The following is a 21,921-nucleotide window of genomic DNA, read 5'->3' as shown; positions in this document are numbered from 1 at the left end:
AGATACAGATTTTCCTATCGCTGCTTGCATTGTTTTCTTCTTGTGACTTTCTGAAGTCTTTATAGATTATGGTGCCCTGATTTTAGGCCTTCACAAAGGACTGCAGGTGATTAGTGGGCAGAGATTAATAGTTGGGTAGGACATCTGAAAGAGTTGAAGGAACACTGGTGTGATTTCTGACCAAGTATTTTGAGTCATTTTCTTCACCTCTGCCTTTCTTTGCAAAATTACTGGGACCAAAGGCGGAGCCTGGCTCTGTAGCCTAATGATACAGGGTGGGAGAAAGGATCTCTGAAATCATCAGATGAAATTTTGTGTAATATTTGCAACGAAGTTCAGTCATTCTTGCTCCCAAAAGAGTGACCTTCCTGGTAGCCATACAATCTAAGTGTTGAGTAAGGAGCCTGTATACTCTGACATCCATAGTAGCTGGTGGCTAACTTCTGAGGTGCCTTCTTTTCTGGGTAGGTACCTAAAGTATTACATGCCAAAAGAAGATGATCACAGAAGTGATATGAATACTACTCTTCTTATGTATTCATTGGAGTTTTGTCTTAGTTTCCAGTTGATGTGCCCAAGTTTTAGTCGAGGGTTTACAGTCTTCTGGAACTATTTCACTAGAGCTGAGGAGAGAACTGAGGTCATGAAGAAGCTTATGTTCCAGTGCCCTGTCATTCCCGGAGTCCTTTGAGAACCTTTCTTTAAATACAGACATGTTTTGTTAAAGGCAGCCTTCACTAAGGCCATAGATGATGGCCTTCCTCTTGTCAAATCTCATTTAACTTCTTCATAGCATGAAAAGATAAGGGGTTAAAGGCAGTCTAAGTTTTCTCTTTCTCGTTTTAGAACTATGGCCTGTTTTTGGTATTACATCCAGCCCCACGAGAAGTCATAAATTATGATAGAATAAAAAGAAAATCAGTATTTCACACAGCAGAACTGAAATTATTATTCTAAAAGTTTCATTTTCTCACTAGATTATTAATAACAACCTTGTAAGTAATCTGAAAAAGTTTCCTCTTCCAAAAAATATTTTTTTTTCTGAACTGTCTCCCTTTCTACTTGCAACAATGAAATGATTTCTGTATGTTTATAAAAATGTCAGTGAGATAAAATAAGAATCCTTAAATCGATAAATTGCCCAGACGTGAAGTTTAAACGTTGTTTTTAATGTAATGTAATTTAATGCACTAATTTGGTATATATCATTTATGTATTTTGGATGGTCCTTATCTCTTCCTGTTCATTTCACTCTGCTGTGTAGCATAATTTCTGAGGAATAGCAGATGTTAAATAGTCATAAATACAGAGAAGTAGCATAAAGCAGAATGGCAGAACTTGAGGAAGACCTTGACCTTTCTGAGTACCACTTTGGCATTCAGTGTTTTGCAGTGAGATTAAAAATGATGCTTGAGTGATGACAGTAGATCATCCTGCGACACAGAGATTTCTGTTGCTCCTTCTGAATCTCCAGTGAAATCAAGTTCCAAGGCAAGCATGAGCATGAACACAGGAATGTTGGGTTTTTTTTGTTTTTGTTTTTAATAGGTAGGAGAAGGGCACCACAAAGGCTGATTTTCTTTAATGTCAGTTTTTAATGAACTGTTCTTTTTATTTTTCCCTAGAAGGCAGATTGGAAAAAGTCTGTGCATACTCTTTGATTAAACTTTAAATCAGCTATTTTATTTTACTTTTGTCTTTACTCAAAAGTAAAGTTGCAAATGGTATTCTGGGCTTCATCAGAGGAGGGGTGCCCAGCAGGGACAGGGAAGTGATTGTTCCTCTTTACTCTGCCCTTGTGAGGCCCCATCTGGAGTACTGTGTCCAGTTCTGGAGCCTCCAATACAAGAAAGACAGAGCTGTTGGAGAGGGTGCAGAGGAGAGCCACAAAGATGATCAGGGGGCTGGAGCACCTCCCCTATGAAGACAGACTGAGGGAGCTGGGCTTGTTCAGCCTGGGGAAAAGAAGGCTGCGGGGTGACTTCGTTGCAGCCTTTCAGTACCTAAAGGGAGCCTAAACAGGAGGGGAATCAACTCTTTGAAAGGGTAGATAACAGCAGGACAAGGGAAATGGTTTTAAGTTGAGGGAGGGAAGATTGGGGTTGGATGTCAGGGGGAAGTTCTTTACTATGAGAGTGGTAAGGTGCAACATACCTGAAGGTTCAATGCCAGGTTGGATGGGGCCGTGGGCAGCCTGGTCTAGTGTTAAATGGGGAGATTGGTGGCCCTGCCTGTGGCAGAGAGGTTGGAGATTCATGATCCTTGAGATCCCTTCCAACTCTGGCCATTCTGTGATTCTGTGAAAAGCAGACTTGAAAATGGTGACAGAAACTATGAGGGAGTTGTTTTTTGTTAAGGAATGTTTACAATACTTCAGCATTCTCAAGGACAGCCTTAGTCTTCTCAGGTCAGCATGCAGCATATTCTGACCAGTTCCTTTACTAGAAATCAAAATTTTATTTGAATAAAATAAAACTGGTTTCAGGTAGAATAAACCTTTCTCAACCTGACTGAGAAACAGTCACTTGATTTGGGTTGAAATTCTGGAAAAAAAAAAAGAAGAGCAACTTTCTGAGTCACAGGCAGTGCTGTGCACAAATTTTGAAATGTCTGTAGTTGTGAGGAAGTTGAAGGTAAAGAAATCCCCTATTCTTGGTTCTTGACCTAAGACTGTAGTAGGTGAAAACATTAAAATGTACATTTAAAATAGAAAGGCCATCTGCAGCTTAGTACAAAGTAAATTTGCTGTATTTAAAGGCTTTGTTTTTTTAACATTTCATTTTTGCTTTTAGATTTCTGGGATTTGCTACAATAGCAGTATATTAAAAGTTCATCGAATTCTTTGTGTACCCAGCTGGGTAGCAAAGATATTTTCCTGGACTCTTGAACCAATCTTCTCGTCTGCGGAACCGACGAATGAAATCCGAGTGGGAATGGGAGCAACAGTCGACATCCAGAGGCAGCAGAGAATGGAGCTACTGGATCGACAAATCATGATGTCTCAGGTTGCCCAAATGAGGAGACAAAGGCAGCAGCAGGTACTGATGCATGCTCCACAAAGATTATGTTTATGGGAAACATATGTTTTCAGTTTGTATATTTTATGGTTCCTGCTTGATATATTCTTCTCAATTGGTCTTTCATACACTGGCTATTAGCCAGTTAGGCGTTTGTATAACTTTACATGTTAAAATCGTTTCACAAGGTAGAAGCAGAGCATCAGGCAGTCCTATAAGGATATCAGTACATCTGGCATTTCTTTCACCAAAAGTCAGCCTGCCTCTCCATTGTCTTTAGTAAGAGCCATTGGTGAAAGTTAGCAAGTTCTCTGTCTGTTCTGAGTATTTGTATTGTTTGCGTGCTTTTCAGAGAAAATTGTCTACATGATAACTTCGTTTGCAAATGTCCTTTGAATAAGGCTTGCATCTTTGAGAAAGTTCTGAAATTCAGCTATCTAACTCTCTTACGGAGGTCAACCACAGGAACTTTCTCTTTGCTGCATTTAGTGTTCATTTTATTTCCTTACTGAATGGAATAGCAGAGCCCTTTATTTTCTCTGTTTTAGTCAAGGCAATGAAAGACATTCACTTGTTTGCTGTTGTAGGGCGGTAAAACAAGGCAGACAGTGTCTCAATTAACTTCTTCCTATATCTAAAAAATATATGTTACTGCTCTATCAAACTTAGCAGACAATATGGGCCTTAGATTTCTCTATGTGAGCATACATTGCTCATTATTTTGTTACAGTCTGACAATTTGTGATCTTTGTTGAGTTTTCTCTGACTGAAATGCAGCTCTGTACTGATATATGAATTCTGACTATGTTTATGGTAGCTTGTAGATATACCTATGTTACCATTAATATGTTGGCAGAATTAGATGTAGGATAGCATAAAGCTTAGGCTTTGGCCAACAACTAGAGTATATATCTTTGTTTCCCTGGAATTTGGTTTTCTTCCATTTCTTAACATTTTGATCTGAATAAATTGTTCCTCAGGTGGAAAGCTTCTAATCTCTATCCCCATTAGAACATTTACCAGTTTTAATGTAAGAAATGAACTAGAAATAATTCAACATCAGTGTTCTGATAGAAGACGCTTTGAAGGTGTCTTTCGGGCCACAAGCTGTTGTGAAGATTCAGCTAAGTTTCTTCAAATAAGAAGAGAAAGAAATTGCCAATTATGAAAGACAATCTTTATAATATATTTTGAACTACAAGAAGCATTAAATAAGTTCAGAATTATAAATGGTAAGAGTTGATAACGTTTTCTTCTTATCCTTCTCCTTTCCTGGGATTACAAACAGTGAAATTGGCAAAATGTCTTTTCACTATTGACTTCAAATAGAGGCTTTTTATAAAATATGGAGGAGTTTAAGTAAAATAAATGAGTGTTGTTTGAGCAGCGGTGACATGGTTTACCTTAAAAGTTGCTGAAACTCTTTCAAACTGCCTACATGACTGGTCTTTAACTTTAGTGCGGCATTTTGTGATCTGATAGTGCTAAACTGTGAAACCAGTGAGCAGAAGGCAAAGGATTCAATGTGTGAACTTTTCAGAAAAGTTCTTCAGAAAAGATGTGTTAGGAAAGCATTTACTAGGCTTTGTTTATGACTCACAAAATTTACTGGATATTGACAAAGTCATGAGTAGTGCCCTTCACAAAAGCTGAGATGCAATGCTACAAAAAGACAAACAGGATAATTTCAGTCTCGGTATTCAAAACTCGAAAACAGTCTTGCAGATTGTTGTAATTGTGCAATTCTTTTGCTTTTAGAAGCTTACAAAGGTATAATTTGAAGACAGTGGAGTTGAACGCATCGCACTGCAGATGGAATTTAGATGGTAAATGCTACCTATGGGACTGAAGCTGGTAAAGAGCACCAGTCAGTGTCATTGGGAGGTTTTTTGTGAAACTAACAGTAATAAAAGCTGTGAAGTATGTCAATCAAGTTATCACATACAAGTGTGAGTTATATTGCAAGAGAATATTGTGCAGATTTTTGGCATCCCAATATGCTGTCCATAGGTGAGATAAATTAATGTTTTCTCTCCTGCTTTCCATGTTGTTTGCCAAGGAAAGGAAACTTTAACTTTCCTCTGCACGTCATTGTGCAACTGTTTTCTTGTTATCCCTTGGGAAGGCATTCTGTTTGTTCCTCCTTTTCCTTTGCTCTTCAATTCTTCTGTTTGGGAAGAGGCAGTGCACTTTCCCTGTGTATTGTTAGCATATGGAAAACACAAGAACACAATGTGTGGTTTTAACAGTGTTCCATTGTCCTGCGGAATGTGGCAAACTGTCCTCTGGCTGTAAAGAAGCCCCTTTCTTAAATGGACCCTTTTTGTACTGAGCTCATCCTTCAGGTTTTACAAGAAATTCTGAAGAGTGTGAGCCTGATGGTACAAAAAGAGGAAAAGCTTAAAAACAACAGGGAAAAAAATAGGGGAAAAAAACTTTCTTAAGTTGTTTATACTATATCTCTAAGATACTAAAATATAGAGGGTTTTTTTTTTTCTGTTTACGTTTACTGAGTTCTTTCATCTGAAACAGAATTAATTTTGGATGTTTTCTATGGGAAGAAAAAAAACAAACCCAAAAAGAACACAGAATTTCCCTGCTGGAAGTTCTTAAAGCTTTGCCTTGCCCAGTCTTTCTCTCGCAGAAATGTTGCCTGCAGGATGCTGAAGCAGAGAGGTGTGCGTGCGACTGCTGGGCTGCCAGACACTCACAGCTTCCAGGAGCAGGTTTAGTGAGGGACACAGCCTGAGCATAATCCACCAGCTTCATTACTTGATGTACATGGTTTTGATTTAGCTCAGAGATGTGCAGTGCTACTGTGTCTGAACGTGTTGTTAGAAACTGAAAAATCACCTTACGTTGCTAGTTTCGCAGGGGAGTGTGGTTACACGGTGACTGATTTTTGTCTTGCTTTCTAGTTGCTATGGATACAGTCCTTAACCAGATGGTGGTGTGTATGTTGAAAACTTTTTCTCCTTTTTTCCCTTCCACTGATAATCCTGACAAATTCTGAACTTATCAGTTCAGAATTACTGAACATCACCTCCATCCGCCTTTTGAGGCAGTGAAATAACATGTGTGCCACATGTATTCATGCCCTCAAAAAATATCAGCTTGCTGTTTTTTCCTTTTTAAACCCTAGTTTCTTAATTCTTTTCTTTCTCTCTCTTTTGTCAGTCCTCTTTTCTCATTTTAGTAATGTATCCTCTTGTTTTCCTTTTTTTCCATAAATCTGATCTCTTTCTTTCCTTTGTATCATTTTCACGTTTTCATTCCCCACTATGTCATTTTCCTCCCAGATTTTCATATCTTCCCCTTCATTTCTATTATTTCCCATACTTTGTGTTTCCTTCTCTACATCCTTCTTTGCTTTGGAGAAAATTCTTTCCCATCACATCTTACCCATCACTCAGCATTTGCAATGCATCCTGAAGGCATTGATGCAACTTCCTTTTCTCTCACTCCAAACAGGAGGTAGTTTATATCTTCAGGCACTGTTTTATCCTTTTGATACTGTAATCAATGGGACTTTTTGGTCTTTCTCTCCTGACTTTTGCATTTCTGGATCTGTTTCATTTCCCAGCATTTTTCTGAAGTTTGCCTTTCTGTAACCCAAATGAAAGCTCTGATGGGAAAGGGGAAGAAATTGCTGCATGTGTGCACTGGGGTGCTAGCAGGGAGCCAGCCTGACTTTCACTTCCCATTGACAAGCTTGGAAGGAGGCTGCAGATAACCAAACTGTAAATAGATGAGGGAGGAGTGCGTGCGAGGTGTTGCTGGCAGCACTGATGTCACTGGGTTATAGGAAGGTTGTGGAAGATTGCAGAAAAGGTGGTCAGCACCTTCTGTTGGCTATTAGATACCACTTCTCCTTTTAATGCTCATTCCTGTGCCCATTCTGTATATGGGGTTGGAGAGTGAACCCTGGTCCATTCATCTTAAAAAAATGCTCTCAGTAGCCTTCATTCACATTGAGCGTGTTGAAGACACTGTTGCCTGCCTCCTGGTTTCTCTTAACTTTTTGGTTCAAAAAAGAGTTTCACTGAGGCACTCAAGGGTCTGTGATAAGCCTACAGCAATATATGAAAATCTTTTCTACTATTTCCTCTTCTTTTAAGCTTTTTGTGGGGTGGGTGTTCTCCCTCCTGTCTTTGTTTTTCTGTTCCAGCTCCTGGTACTTTTTAGTGAGGCCGGACCCCCTTTGATTCATATCTCTGATTCCCCTGCTTGCAGAGACCAGACTTCTTCTGGAACAGTGCTGCTTCCCCTAATTGTTCATTCACTGGATGTCTTCCTCCTGGGACACTGGAGAGATGCTCTGTGGGGAGATGCATTGAGTGTCTTTATTGTTACGGGGCGTCTCATATCCTGAGAAATTTGCAACTTACTTATTTTGTGAGCTAAGGACTGAGGCTAGATTACCAATTTACCTTTCAGTTATATTTAAGTAGTAAACTTCTGACCTTGGAAAACAGAATTTAGTGGAGCAGTGACTTTCCTAAGACAAGAATTCCTCCTTAGGAATGTTGTCCTTGCTCATGATGCCAGAAACAAATCCCTCAGTGAACATACCGACAGCCTATTTCTGCCGTCTCAAGGAAGAACCACATCTGAACATACTTCATTTTCACACTGACGCAGAGAGGTGCTACTTTAGCAAAGTCTTCTGAAATAGCTTGAAAAGCTTGAGTACCAACAACGAATGCTTCAAGAGGCCTCTGGGGCCCTGGAGATGTCTTGCAACCTTTACACATTGCCAGCTCCCTGGAAATTCCTACGGAACATTAGATGGAAGGAGTTTGTTCGTACTGATCCAAAGATGTATCTATCATTATTAGAGGAGAATGTACCAGACAACTTTACCTGAATAAATGAGGGAGGTTTTCAGCCCAGTGTGACGCAAAATCCTTTTCTCTGATTAGGCTTTCATTCCAACTAATGTGTGTTACCTATAGGTACCCTGGGATTTTGTGGCATAATTGAATAGAAAGTGCCATTTACAACATTGCCATAAATTTTAAACACATCTGTAGTTCTGTGTACTCACATTAAAAGAGTTACTTGAGCTCTGATCTCTGAGTCATGTTTCTACAGCATTGACATTTACAAATTCTGCTAATAAGTGATTCCAGCCCATTTATGCTGCAGCAATAATCACTATGGCTAAATTGAGAATCCATCTTCCCTTGTCTGTTGTGGACATACCATCAGCCTTTTTTTTCCCCCATTTTTGCAAAGAAAACAATACTTTTTCAGACCTCGGTGAGCTGTTAACTCATCCTTTGCTTTTTGACATTCTTCTGGTGTTTTCAAACCTTCTTTTTTTTTTTTTTCCTCTGTAATGTTTTAATGTTTTCCTTGTGTTGAGAATAATGCTTGTTTTTATTTCAAAAAGTGAGCTTTATGCTTAGAGATAGTCAGCTATAGAGCTGTGTATTCTGCTGATGTTGATATACATTCACTCTTTTTTACTGCTCCATTTTGATAACATCATTGCAGCAGTTGATAAACCCTACTATTTAGATATTTCAGTGTTGTTTCGTTCTTTTTTTTTTTTTTTTCCTTTCCAAATAACTTTTTCATGGATTTGATGTCATTAAGAATGTTGAATTTCCAGGGTGCTGATCCAGGTATAATGAGTTTATGACTATTTTCCTCTATGTATCTACTTTATATTTTCTCTCTTTTTCATGGAAATCAGCAGTTCCTGGAGTTGACAGACGCTAGTAGTACTAGTAGAGTAAACTTAATGTACCTCCTTAACAGCCAGTGGTCAGAGTCACAAGGCTAACTGCGTCTGACTCCTACTCCTCAGTAGCACTCCTGCCCTCACATTGAACTATCATTTTTTTCTTGGACTCGATTATTCAAGTTCTCTTTCTGTCTGACTGGGCTTCTGAGCTGTAGCCTTTAAACAATGATTAAATTTGAGTTAGTGTTTGTAATCGGTTTCCCTACAGAAGCAATGGTGGAATGCTTCCTAAAGCAAAATGAAGCAAATAATTTTTGAGATAGAGATTATGTTTGTTCTCCTATGTGACTGTTCTATTCTCTCTTACTCTGACAATTTAATTTGAGGCAATCCCCATTAAAAAAGCTCACGGCATAAAAATCTCCCCAAGCATTTTGAGAGCATTTAATTCTCTGTTGTCTGATCCACCTCTGTCCACAGAAGGCAAGTTTCTTTTTAGCTGTTTGTGTTCTTCCATCTGCAGCTTCAAGCATAAGCCAAATTAGACATCCAGTTTCAGGGCTGAGAAGTCAGTAGTTTTTTCTGTTACCCTTCATCTGCATTCAGAGAGTCTTGTTTAGAAGTCATTTCTTCCTCTAAGTCTCTTCTTTTGTAGCTCATAGGAGACCAGAAACGTGTAATTCAGATAGTGTGTGGTCCATCTTGGTATTCAGTTTTTCTGATTGGAACTTTGATAATAGCACATAACAACAACAGATCTGTGTCACTGTTTCTTTCTAAAGCCTGTTGAAGCACAATAGATGGGAAGGTTTTGCCAAGCAGTATTGCCAGTATGTCACCTTGAATGTTAACTTTAGGATGTCAACAAATGGAAGTTCTTCCCATTTGCAACTGAATCTTTGCTCCCTTGAGTGGGATATTAATCTTTTTTTTTTTTTCCTCCTATGTGTTGGTAGACTAGCCCTTTATGAACCCAAGTATGTGTTTATACCAGTGTATTGGAGAATCTGGTTTTGAGGTTTCTTTGTACCCACTGTTTGCTAGCTAAGCTTCTCAAATCAAAACAGTTTGGAAACTCTAATTTCTCACTTGTGTTTGAAAATGTTTGTGCACAGGAAGCGAGTGAGGTATTATCTGTCTAATCATCCATCAAGCTTTAATAAGTCACTTGTCACCAGTTTGCATCCAGAGAGCCAAATAAGAAGGGTCAGAACTGCCTTTGTTTTGTCTAAAATGTCTAAAATGGAGTAACAGATGGTTTCCTTAAATCCAGAGAGGATGTTCATGCTGCTGGACCTGCCTTGAGCATTTGGCACAGCAGGCTGCCACACTCTGGTTATCTCACTTAGCAAATATTAAAGGACCAACATAAGAACAGCTCCAAATCATTCAATTACTTAAAATTCAGGTTGTGATTATGACTGATAGCTGATGTAGCTGTGACCACGTCTGTGATGTTGCAGAGCCCAGTCTGTATGAAGAGCAGCTGATGCAAGCATGCAAGAGTGAAGTTGGAAAGTCCACAAATGGAGGTGCTTTGAAAAGGTGGTCGAAGCCTTGCCTCTCCTGACTAGACAAGATCAAAATCCCCATTTATTAGTGCAAACAAAGTATGAGAGCCCTGCTCAACACTTTCCTAATGCTGGGTGAATGAGTTAACATCTGTTCTCAAAAATACCATCTTTTAGCATCTGACTGATATTAAATGTCTTTCTTTCTTGTTGGTGTAGCAATCCATCACTTTCCAGCTGAACTATTGCATCACAGCGGTACTGAAATGTGAGTGTTACAATAATGTGCAGTTTGGTATAGATGAGGTGTTTAACCGTACTGTAATGAGTTGAATGCAGAGCCATCTGACTCTCCCACTGTCCTGAGCTAACTTGCAGTGCTGGGAGCACCTTCATAGCTTTTCACTTACTACCAGCTAGTTGTGTGCCTGAGTGATATAACAACACCCCTTCCTGTAATGTGTGGCAAGCAGACTACAAGGCCAAATGCTTGGGCATGCATGAGTACACTAAGAAGCATTCAAAACTCCCTACACCTCCCTTGAACACAGTTGCAGAAGCAGCTGTGCCCACTCGCCTCCCAAGGCACAGACAGGCCCGCCATTTGGCATCTTTGGCATCTGCTACTGTGAATGCTGTACTGAAGTCCCTTCCATTGTTTCTCTAGTGGCTTCAGAGGCCAGACTGAGGTGTTCCTCCTGGATTTCAAAGGAAATAACTGATCAGGCTTCAGAAAAGACCACATGTGGATTTGTGAATTTTTGTGACACACGAGCTCCTCTGGGAGAATGCAGACATCAAAGCTCAGGATACAGCAAATAAGAGTTGGAGACAAAGCCTCTGGGCTAAGGAGACTTGTCTGTAGCATAAATTTCCAGAGGAAATTGGAATATGTTTAGAAATTGCTGCACTACTTTCCATGGTGAAAAATTCTTTCCATCGTTACAAGTGATGCTCACAGCACCAGTATGATTACTTTTCACCTCCTTTCAAAAAAGAATGTTATTAAGGTTAAAAAAGAAAAAAAATTTAAGATGAAATAAACCCCCAGAACAGTTTTTACCTCACAAAAAGAGACAGGCCAGACATTTTAATAAGTCCACTGGAAGTTTTACCGTTGCCATTGATCTTTTTTACAGCGTTCAGAGACTGAGGCAGCTGGTATCAGTGTGTCATTCATGGCTACGTTTGTTTTTTTTTCATATTATCAGTACATATACTTCGTGGTCAATATTTTTAATAAAAAGATTGTGTCTGAAAGGCAAGTGTTTTTTTGTTTCTTAGAATAAATCTTTATATCAGTGAAGTAAGACAGCATCTATACCTGCACCAAGTAATGACTACTATGCAGGGAAGCAAGCTCTAAAGATGTTACTTTAAAAGATGAAATGCAAAGCAATTTCCTTTTTTTTTACTGTGGTTGTTGTGTTAAGAAAAGGTGAACAGGACAGATATCAGGAGGTGTTTCCTGTTTGTGCAAACAGATGGCAAGTTGGCATTAACCATATACATGAGATAGCATTATCAAAAAATCTTAACCACATGAAAAATTATCAAGAGGACTTCTATAAGGCATTTTCAATTCTAGTGAAATTAATCTAATTGTAATACAAGCACATGTGGTAGCTACTTCAGTGAATATTTATTAGTGGTCTGTAATACATGTTTGTCAGACTTTGTGTAAGAATTGTTTTACAGAATATGCTATGGCAAGTATGTAAAGGGAAGCAGGGAAAGCTGAAAGAGAGTAAGGAGATGATGTGAAAAAATGGTTGTGTAATTGGGATTTCAGCAAGTGATACAATCAGACAGCTAGCTCTAGATTTATATGAATGTCTTGTTCTGTGGGAAAAGGGGATACTCTTTTCATTTAAACAGTATTGTTCCAGACACCATTTAGGAAAAAAAAATAATCTAGTATGTGACCTAACAGCTTAAGTGCTGACAGTTACCAAGAATAATTCAACAATATAGTATTTCCTTATAATATTTTCTATCATGGGTAGATGCCATTTTCCCATTCCTTTAACTCATTCCTCCATCTCATTGTTTGGTCGCCTGAAGCTTGTGACTGATTTGTTGTTTTCCTGTAACAGAAGTTCCAACATCATCAATATTTTCCACATCCTAATCATCACTTTTATTAGTGATGTAACAGAGATCGATAGATGGTCTCGTTGGTTGGTTTGTCTCCTGTCAGATAGTAACAAAGAACTTGCCATCAACCAGTTCACCCAGTCTTTGCACTGCTAGCGTCAAAGGAAACTGCTGTTTTCTTTAGTCAAAAAATTACAACTGTAGGAGGAATAGAGTGGGGAAGGCTTATAGAACTTTCCTTAAATGTGTCCATCATCCTTCTCCTTGGCTACTGAATGAAGCAGTCTTTTTGACATGAGTTCTCTCTGATGATGTGTGGAAGACTGCTGCAGGCAGAAATCAGGGCCCAGTCACCAATTTGTACGAAATATTTGTATGAATGGTAGTTTATAGACTGATTTTCTCAGTGATTGCCTTCCTCTAGCAGAGGAGCAGAAAATCTTCACAGAGTTGGTCATGAAAGATTTGGACTAAGAAAGAAGGCATGAACGGTAAGTCTTACCTTTGTGTGGATAACATGACGAGTGGTTTCTCTCTGCCCAGAGCACTGACTGGGGAAAGCAGTTGGTTTATCAGTTGTGACCCTGAGCACACCAACGAGCTTTCCAGAGGGTTGTGTTGCCTGTACTGAGGGCCACCTCTGACACGGTACAGCTCTTCAGCCTTGGAGCAGACTTGTGAGAAAGAGCTGTGGTTAGAAACATCTGTGACAAGTCTTGGGGCCTCACCCACCTCAACTGGGAGTTCGCTGCTTTTTAGTACAAGTCCAGGTCCTAAGCCACTGATTTGACTTCTGATCTTAATCTTAGACCTGCCTCATCATTGTGGATTTGCTGGGTGAGCTGGACTGTTGGCTGACTATGGTTACCATCACTGGTAATATAGCTTTAGCTTTTTTCAAGTCTCCTGTAAAAGGCATACTTATTTACCATTCTCCAGTAGAGACTTTTGGATGGTTTAGAAGCATTGCTTAAATAGATTCACAGATTGGATATCTTCATGTGAAATCTTCCTGACCTTTCTCAGAGTAAGTGTCTTAGCATAGGCAAAAATCCCCCTAATACAGAATGTATCATAAAATTGTGAACAGAAGGTCTGCAGAATAATGTCTGGGAGACAAGGCAGAATATTGATCTGGAAATCTCTGCACATTTTTAACTGGAATTTGAGAATTGGAATTTTTTGCTGTTTTCTTTGAATCAAACTAAAAATCAAATCTTAGTGAATTTCTGCTGTGATAGTAAACATAACATTGTCCAAAAATCACCGTGCACACTGGAAATCCTTAGCCTTGATCTCTGCTTTCTATGGATCTGAGACATTAGCGGCAGTTCCTGCTGTATTCTTATATTTAGAGAATGGTCCACAGTAGCAGTTCCTGTTGCAACTCCCTCAATCTCTGCTCTTTTAAATCTGACTTTGTACATGTCCATCATGTGATTAGAGGCAAGCCCACGAGAAGAAACAACTTCCTTGCATTTACAGATCAAGAAGCATAGCGTACATGGATTAGGTGCAGTCTAGGAAATAATACACGGTTGAAAAATAGACCATCCAAAGTAAGTTGTAATTAATCCTAAACATCAGCGCTCACATAGCATTAAGACTTTTGGCCTTCATTAATTGTACTTTAGATATTCTTTCATCATTAATACAGTCAAGAGCTGACGTTTGTCACAATTTCCAAAAGTAATTGAAATATTCTGAGGACAACTGAAAAGGATCCTCTCATAGCAATTTTGATCCAGTTTGCCTTGTCTGTTTGTTATTTCTGGGAGAGAGTTAGCAAACTTTGCCTGGAACTGTTCTGAATTCATCCATCCATATCTGTAGTTCATCCAGTTATCCATAATAAACCTTCTAAACAATGTAGTTATTTTGTTAGGGAATCTGGATTTCTTACTGCAGGTAATGTATTTGGTGCACATTAATTTAAAATGTATTGTTAAGTTTAAGATAAAAAGGCAGATATCTTTGTAGTGTTATGTGTCAGCATGCAGGACAGGGTGCAGTAGGTAGCTTGGTGGTAAAGCTGAGAGCACAGCTGGAAAGGTACATTTATTTCAGTCTTCAGATGCATCAGCATACTGATAAATTAATGCATTTATTGTAGATTTAAAATTTAATATGCATTATTCTCTATGAATTCTGGTGTACAAAAAACGTGCCTTGATCCTGCTGGCATTTTTCAATCCACTAGTTTTATATGAATGACCCTTGGAAGCATTGCTTTCTCCCCCTCAGGTCTTTGAAGAGAACACACACGCAAACTAGCATCAGTTCCATGTTCTTGCTGAACTATAGAGTTCAGTAGGCTTCCAGAAATTCAAAATTAATGAATTAAAACTCAAAATAATTCTGAACTAGGGGAAACTAGAGATGGGGAAGTACATGACATGTGATTTTCCAAGACCACAGAGGAGTTCAGCTTGTCAGTAGGAGGTGTGAGATCCCTCTCCAGGTTTAAACTAGAAACCAATTCTCCTTTTTGCTGCACTATATTGTTTGGCTAACGCAAGGCTTATGTGAAATCCTTCAAGATAAAACCTTTTAAGTAGATGCTTAGTGCAGCGTATAAAGTAGAAATGTAGATATGTAATAGTGTCTTAAACTCCAGATTGCTAGTAGTGGAAACTTTGTACTGAAGATGAGTGGTGACTCATAGGTGGTGCTGATCTTCTTAGGGAAGATGCACTGTGCCATAAGGGACTGGAACACTTTACAAGCTAACAGGTCGCATCTCATGACTGCTTTTTCAAGTGTGCTCTTGCACTGCCTCCTGTGGTGTCTGGGCTGATTGGGTCTACCAGGGAGACAATGGAAGAGAACAAAGGAAAGGGCAGGAAAACAAAATAAGTGATTGTGTGTGTGTGTGTGAGAGCAGGTTAAGCTGCTGCTGCTGATCTGATCAAGCAGAGAGCTTTTAATGCTGCAGGAGTACATAAAGGCAGGAAGAGCCCCAGCTGAGAGAAGAAAAAACTCATAAGAGGAAGATTTTCTGAGAAACGACAGCACAGACCTAAAACAGAACAACTAGAGGAAGGAAGTCCTTGTCCTATATATACTGAAAGGGAGGGGGATCTTTTCCATGGTAACAGAGGGAGTGGGTCAGGAGGAGATGGACACCAGCTGCATTGCAAAGAACAGAGGGAGCGAGTGGTGCTGCTCTTGCCCATTTGCAGGTTCTGGTGTCACACCACATCCCTTCCAGAATGTTTGTGCAAGCTCATGAAAGGAAGATGGATTATTCCTAGGCAATGATAAAGCTCACGCTTTGCATTCTGTGTGTCTTACTGTTTTAAGGCTTAAAGCTGAGTTGTTAAAGTTTCTGCTCAGTGATTTATGCCATACTTACGTTACTGCTGTGTATTTATGTTATTACCGTGTAGTCAGAAAATGATTCGGCACTGGAGTACAGCCAGCTTTTGCTGTGGTAGTAATGCACTGAAGTTAGGTAAGTCTGAAAGTCTGTCACAGTCATATTGGTGTCACAGAAATAATCACTAGCATGGAAAGTCTATCACGGGTATCCTGCAAGTTGAGCTTGTGATCAGCAGCACGTGCTTTGAGTTTCCTGATGCGTTTTTGTGGATGCAGTGAAAAGCATCTTTGCTTCTTCTCCCTGCTTCTTTATTTCACTCTTACCCATGTAAAGCAAGCACGTGCAGAACGTGCTGTTGCATCCCTTGCCAGACACGAAGTCTGGCACAAAGTCACAAAGAGAGCAGGCTCTTCAACCTCAGAAACCTAGCACTGTAGTGAGCCATATCATCCACAACGTATGCGAAACAAGAAGTATTAGCAAGAAATCAGGCAGTCCTTTCTTTGTTTTATTAACACTTTTCCTTACCTTACAGCAGCTACTTCCAGTAGCTAGGAAAGGGGTAACAAGTCCCAGTTTTCACTTCACAAAAAGCTACAGCAGCTCTTGTTGTTTGAGATAAGTGTTTCGCTCAAATGTTTGCCTTCTGTATTATGTGGGATGGATGGTCTTTGTGTGTAAAAGTACCTGTAGTTCTTTTTGAAAAGACTGACAGCAGTGTCTGGTTTCAGGGTGGGATGATTAACTGGAATAGACTGTTTCCTCCTTTACGTCATAGACACAATTATCAAGATCATCACCCATCTGATCAAGACACACCTCCACCTACCGAGGTTTCTGAAGAACAGGTAATTTTTTCTTTTAATATTTCATTTAAAAAGCTGTTAGGGATTACCTCTGTTTTTTTTTATTGTCTGTTGACACAGCTTCTTAATCATTCCTTGCAGTAGCATAAATAGAAATCTCAGTTAACAGTCACAATACAGGGACAGTGACTCGTCATTATCTTTCAAACTAGTTGCATATCAACTTGGGAATTACTGCTTTTATGTGTAACTTTTCATTTCTTATATTTAAAGGTTAGACAGTTTCACAAGCGGGGCTAATATATGTTTCAAAAAAAAAAAAAAAAAAGGAAGAATGGCAAATAGATTTCATCATTTTCCCTGTAGACATGCAGCTCTTCCTGCACTGAGGTCTCCAGCTTAAGTTTCCAACTTGGTCATGTGGCTGTTTGGAAATAAAAACGTTCTGCCAGCCTTGGGCTGCAGCAGACACTTGTGGGGTATTTCCCTACGTAATATGGTTGACTGATTTTGTGTACTGTTGCCACAGAGAAGTTTATCTTTTCTGCCTAGTACAGATTTAGAACTATAGTGTAGATGTAGACTTCTGTAGATAGTTTGTTGTCTCCGAGGATTTACTAAGAAATTTAAGAACTGGATATTAATCTTGTTTCTTTATTCAGGATTTCTTGTGTACAGTCAAGTTCTCCGAGTTTTAGCCCATCTGCAGTAAGCTGCATTGGCCTTTTTATTGTCTAAGGTATCTGCTATTCTTCAATGAGAATAGGTTCCAAGAGTGAGTTCCTTAACTTTTTTTCTGTTTTAAGGAGACAAATGCTGTTATCTCCAGTTAGTTTAAAATGAGATTGTTCCAAAGAGAAATCTTTGCTATGATCCAATTTCTAGTTTTGATTCAATGTTAGATTATGTTCCAAATTAACTGCACTGGTGGTTTTGATTGAAAATTTGCTGGCCTACATCAGAAAAGTTAAAAAAAAAATTAAAAAATTAAAAAACAAACCAATCAACAAAAAAGAAAGGAAGGAAGGAAGACGGAAAGAAGGAAGGAAGGACGGAAAGAAGGAAAGAAGGAAGGAAGGATGGAAAAAAGGAAAGAAAGAAACAAAGAAAGAAAGGAAGAAAGAAAGAAAGAAAGGAGAGAAAGAAGGAGAGAGAGAAAGAAAGAAGGAGAGAAAGAGAGAAAGAGAGAAAGAAAAAGAATAGAAAATCCCCCACTAAAGAAGACCTTCTGTGACCAGTCTAAGATTTTGACCAGCCTAAAAGCCTATTCAGTGCCAGGAGTAAAGTGACAAATTCTGTATGTATGGACTGTACTGTTGTGCTGGGACTCATGTAACAGTTTTTCGTCCAACTTGTGCTGTCTTCTGACCTCAAACCTGGCCCAGGCTCAGCTGTATGATAGGACTTCAGTATATGCTTACATGTCGTAACACACTGAAGTTGTAAAGCTCACCAGGTTGCTGCCATCTGAAATGCTGTCTGGTTGCCTTGCAAGGTAGAGAGTTACCTAAGCACCTTTGATTTTTCAGATTTGTGCTAATAAATCTGTAAATTGTCTTAGAATGGCAGAAGTGCAAGGCTTGTGCCTGTTCTTTGGATCCAAATTTGTAAGCGTTAGCAACGTCCAGTAGAAAAATCTCTGCTTATCTCGTGGATTTTTTAGCACCTTCAATTACTGTTACCAGCATTCAACTCAGTTTCCTGGTGCTGGATTCAACTTCTGCGGTTAAAATATACTCAGATAAACAGAGCTTTCTGCTGTTAAAATTTATTTTCCACCGTGCCCTCTGGATGTTTCTGCAAATGGAAGCATTGAAACTCCATCCACCGCTTCTTGAAAGTCAAAGTTAGAATCCATGCCCACTGCCATAAAAACCTTTCATCTGAATTGTATTGCTGAGGTTAGCTTTGATTTCCATTGCCTGGCCTCTTTCTCATAAAAATCGTTATCTTAGGTGAAAAGTCAGAAAAAGGGAACTTCAGAAAGTTACTGGTTATGAGATCCAGATTGATGTTGCAGTGATGTTGAAAGTAACGATTTGTTTCTCTCACTACAAGAAGGTGAGAAACTGACACTGGTTGATAGAGCGAGAAGGGGAAATGCAAAAAAAAGATGGTAGCATTTTTGATATTTCGACAGCCAAGGTAACAGTTTTCAAACATTTTGTAACAGCGTATTTAGATCAAGAGAACCAGAACTCCCACCTCCGGGCACTCTTAGCAAGGCTGTATTTCTCAATAAGCCACCAAAACAGTGGAGATTAAAAATCTTGAATTCTTTCTTCCAAGAGGCATTTCAGATATGACCACACATTGCTAATGTGTCCAGGATGCAGAGGGCCTCAGTTGCATTCCTGCTTGCTTGGTTCTGTGCAGCGGGCTCCATGCCAGCCTCCAGAGGGCCACCAGGGCTACCAGGCCACTCCTGGACCTGCAGCTCCCACCTCACAGCCCACCTGCAGGCGTGAGCAGGATGGAGAGTGCCTCCTGCTGCCCCTGGCCATGCTTCATTCTGCATGCTGCCCCCCTCTCTGCATGATTAAATATAGAAGTGAATTAGTTACATTGTGACTTTCACTTATACCTAGTAGAGAGCTATAGTTTTCAAGTGTGATTTAAATCAAAATTTAGCCCTAGATTTAATTAGATGTATGTACTTTTTTAACATGTAGTAATTTGTGGTACTTTGAGTATCTGTTAGCACAGGGGAAAAGGTTAGGTGTCAAGAACATGATGTTGCAAAGAGTGATAATTAGTTACTGATCACCAAAATGATTCTCTCAATGTGCCCATTTCGAGGTAACTCGTCCATCACATGGCATTGACTTGCCCTGTTTTGAAAACATTTGGAATCCTTCCGTGAATTTTACTGAACCAGTATAAGTATCTCACTGCCTCTGTTTCAGGGGTAGCTTTCAGATTGGCTGTAAAAACCACCTGGAGCAAACATTTTGGGCTTTTTAATGACCTTTGGAGAATTCAAAGTCATTCACTGTTTTTTTCAAGCAGAGCACAGCTAAGTGTAAATGTACAGGTCTTCCCATCTGCTGTAAGATTTCCTATTTGGGTCAGTGATGGGCTCTGGGAGGGCATGCTCTTCTCTAGAGCAATGAGCCCTGGGGTCAGGCTGCCCTTGTCATGTAAGGTGCCAAAGTGAAAAACAGAAAAAATGCCAGCCAGACAACAAAGCTTCTTTTCTATTTCATTCTTCTTTCAAAACGGGGCCGGGGTTGAAAACACAGCAAAATGCTGGTTCTGAACAAGCAATCACAAAGCTCTCATCTCACTCTCTCTCTCTGGCAGTGTTTTCAAGCATGCTGTCACAGATCTGTCTTTGTGGTGGTGCAGAGCTGTGCTTGCACGCTCTTCAGACAGATAAGCTTCTGAACAGTGGAAAAAAAAAAGTGATCTCTGACACTGTTAAATAGGTAATGCACACATGATCTGAATAAAACTGTTGATTCAGTAACTTTATGTTATTTCTCTTACAGGTTGCACGACTTATGGAGATGGGATTTTCCAGAGGAGACGCTCTGGAAGCTTTGAGGGCTTCAAATAATGACTTAAATGTAGCCACTAATTTTCTACTGCAGCACTGATGATTATGTGAGTGATGAAGGGAACTCTCCCCGTGGGTTTGTATGCTCCTGAAGGGGACACAGCCACCTGCTGGACAGACTGATGCAGGTCGGCCTCGCCGAGCCGGCAGGAAGGAGAAGTGGGTTCCGCGTGACTGCTTAGTGAATGACGTGAGCTGTTCCCAAGCCTTTGAATCAACCGGTGGTTTCTATTCTGGTTATCCTTTTCAAAGTAAATTTAGTTTCTACTTATTACTGGATATCACCTAAATTTATTTTTTAAATAAAATAGGTGTTTTTTTTCCTTGTAAATCATTGTTAGACACGTTATCGAACTGAATGACTAAGAAAACATGCTCCTACAACCACAACAACCAGATTTACCCATCAAGGAACTTTGTGTTTTCTTTGTTTGCCCATCTGATTTCTCTAGCTTACATGTTGTGTTACAGTACTTGATTTCTAACTGCAGTAATAAGGTGTTCGACAGTCACTTCATGTTCAGCTCACTAAAGTGTTATGAGATTATTATGTCACTCCAGAAACTTTTATTAATGCCTGTAATATTTTGTTTCCTGAATTCCATTTTAAATAAAAGTCGTCATTCAGTACATAATAATGCACAGATAGGATACAAGAAAATTTATATGGCGTATTACAAGCAATGATAAGTGACCACTGTACACTTAAATTTTACAAATGGAGTAAATTGCTGTTCAGACACAGGGCATGAGGATACTCACTGGAAGAAATAAAGGTGAATTGAATGAGACAACGAGGTCAGAACTGCAGTAATTTGAATGACATCCACGTCTGATTCAGACAGGCTTCTGTATCAATGGATGTGTGCTGTGCCTGATGCGCCAGGTTTGTATTTTGAGCTGACTACATACCGTCTTCAAGGAAAAATATATAAAGCTATCTTTTCTATGTAGTTCTAATTTTCTACTTTCAGAGTTGTGGGTGATCCTCATTTGCTGAATCCTTTCGGTATGAAGTAGTTAATGGCAGATGGAGTGCCAACCATAAGAGTGGTTCAGAGTAACACAGGAGTCAACCGGACACTACTGCGAAGGTAGCATAATGCTGGCTTTGAAGTTTAGATGGACAGGTAAACTTGTGTGGCTTGACTCTCAGCTGTGCTCATTGTGAGCACCTTAGGAGCTTTAGGAGGTGGGTACAACACCAAGCTGAAGTAATATGGTATTCCAAACTGCAACTCCATGAAACCCCTCCATACATTTAATGTCAGTTGTTTATGTACTTTCGTTGGTATGTTGGGTATATATGTGTATATATATACATACAGGCATATTTAACACATACATGTGTTCAGAATAAGATACAGGTCCTCAGGAGCATAAGGTTATAGTGGGTGAAAAGGGGATGAGATGAAAGAATACTGGAAAGAGAAAGGTATTTGGGAAATCCAACAGGATGCATGTGTTCATAATGGACATGTGTCCAGTTGCACTTCGCTTGGAATATTTGCTGGGGAATTACAGCACAATATTTAGAAACTGAGAGATACATTGTTTTTTTTGTTGTTGATGTTGTTTGTTTGAGGATTTTTTTTAGTTCACTGGTAAGACTAAAAAGACTGAAAAATTTATTCATCTTTAAGCACATAACATGCTTCTGTAATAAAGTCAGTGTCCTGTGCATGTGTGTGTGTGTGCAGGCTGGGGGTGCTTCTATACCCAAATGGCTGGAAACTGGCTACCTTAGGAAGGGAACTGTTGGAATATCTTCTTAAAAAAATACAGTAATTTGTGTAGGCAAACGTTTTAAGCTTGAAATATTCAGGCTCTTCCTCCACAAGTATTCTATCATAATCAGCAATAAAGTCTAATACATTCTTTCAGATATAAAATGTTCTCTGAAGGAAATAAAGGTTC

General features: G+C 39.4%; 1 protein-coding gene across 1 annotated transcript in view; it reads left to right on the top strand.

Moving 5' to 3' along the window:
- UBAC2 (UBA domain containing 2) overlaps nt 1-21,685 on the top strand; it is a 97,217-nt gene extending 75,532 nt beyond the window's left edge. Inside the window, exons 7-9 of the mRNA XM_010728648.3 lie at nt 2,793-3,038; nt 16,371-16,487; nt 19,937-21,685. Coding sequence (XP_010726950.1) covers nt 2,793-3,038; nt 16,371-16,487; nt 19,937-20,044 — 471 coding nt within the window. The 3' untranslated portion in view covers nt 20,045-21,685. The remainder of the gene's footprint in view (nt 1-2,792; nt 3,039-16,370; nt 16,488-19,936) is intronic.
- Nucleotides 21,686-21,921: the final 236 nt, after the last annotated feature.

Source organism: Meleagris gallopavo, chromosome 1, assembly GCF_000146605.3.
Source record: "Meleagris gallopavo isolate NT-WF06-2002-E0010 breed Aviagen turkey brand Nicholas breeding stock chromosome 1, Turkey_5.1, whole genome shotgun sequence".
Lineage (NCBI taxonomy): Eukaryota > Metazoa > Chordata > Aves > Galliformes > Phasianidae > Meleagris > Meleagris gallopavo.
The sequence above is the reverse complement of the archived record's forward strand: the minus strand, read 5'-3'. Positions and strand labels throughout refer to the sequence as shown.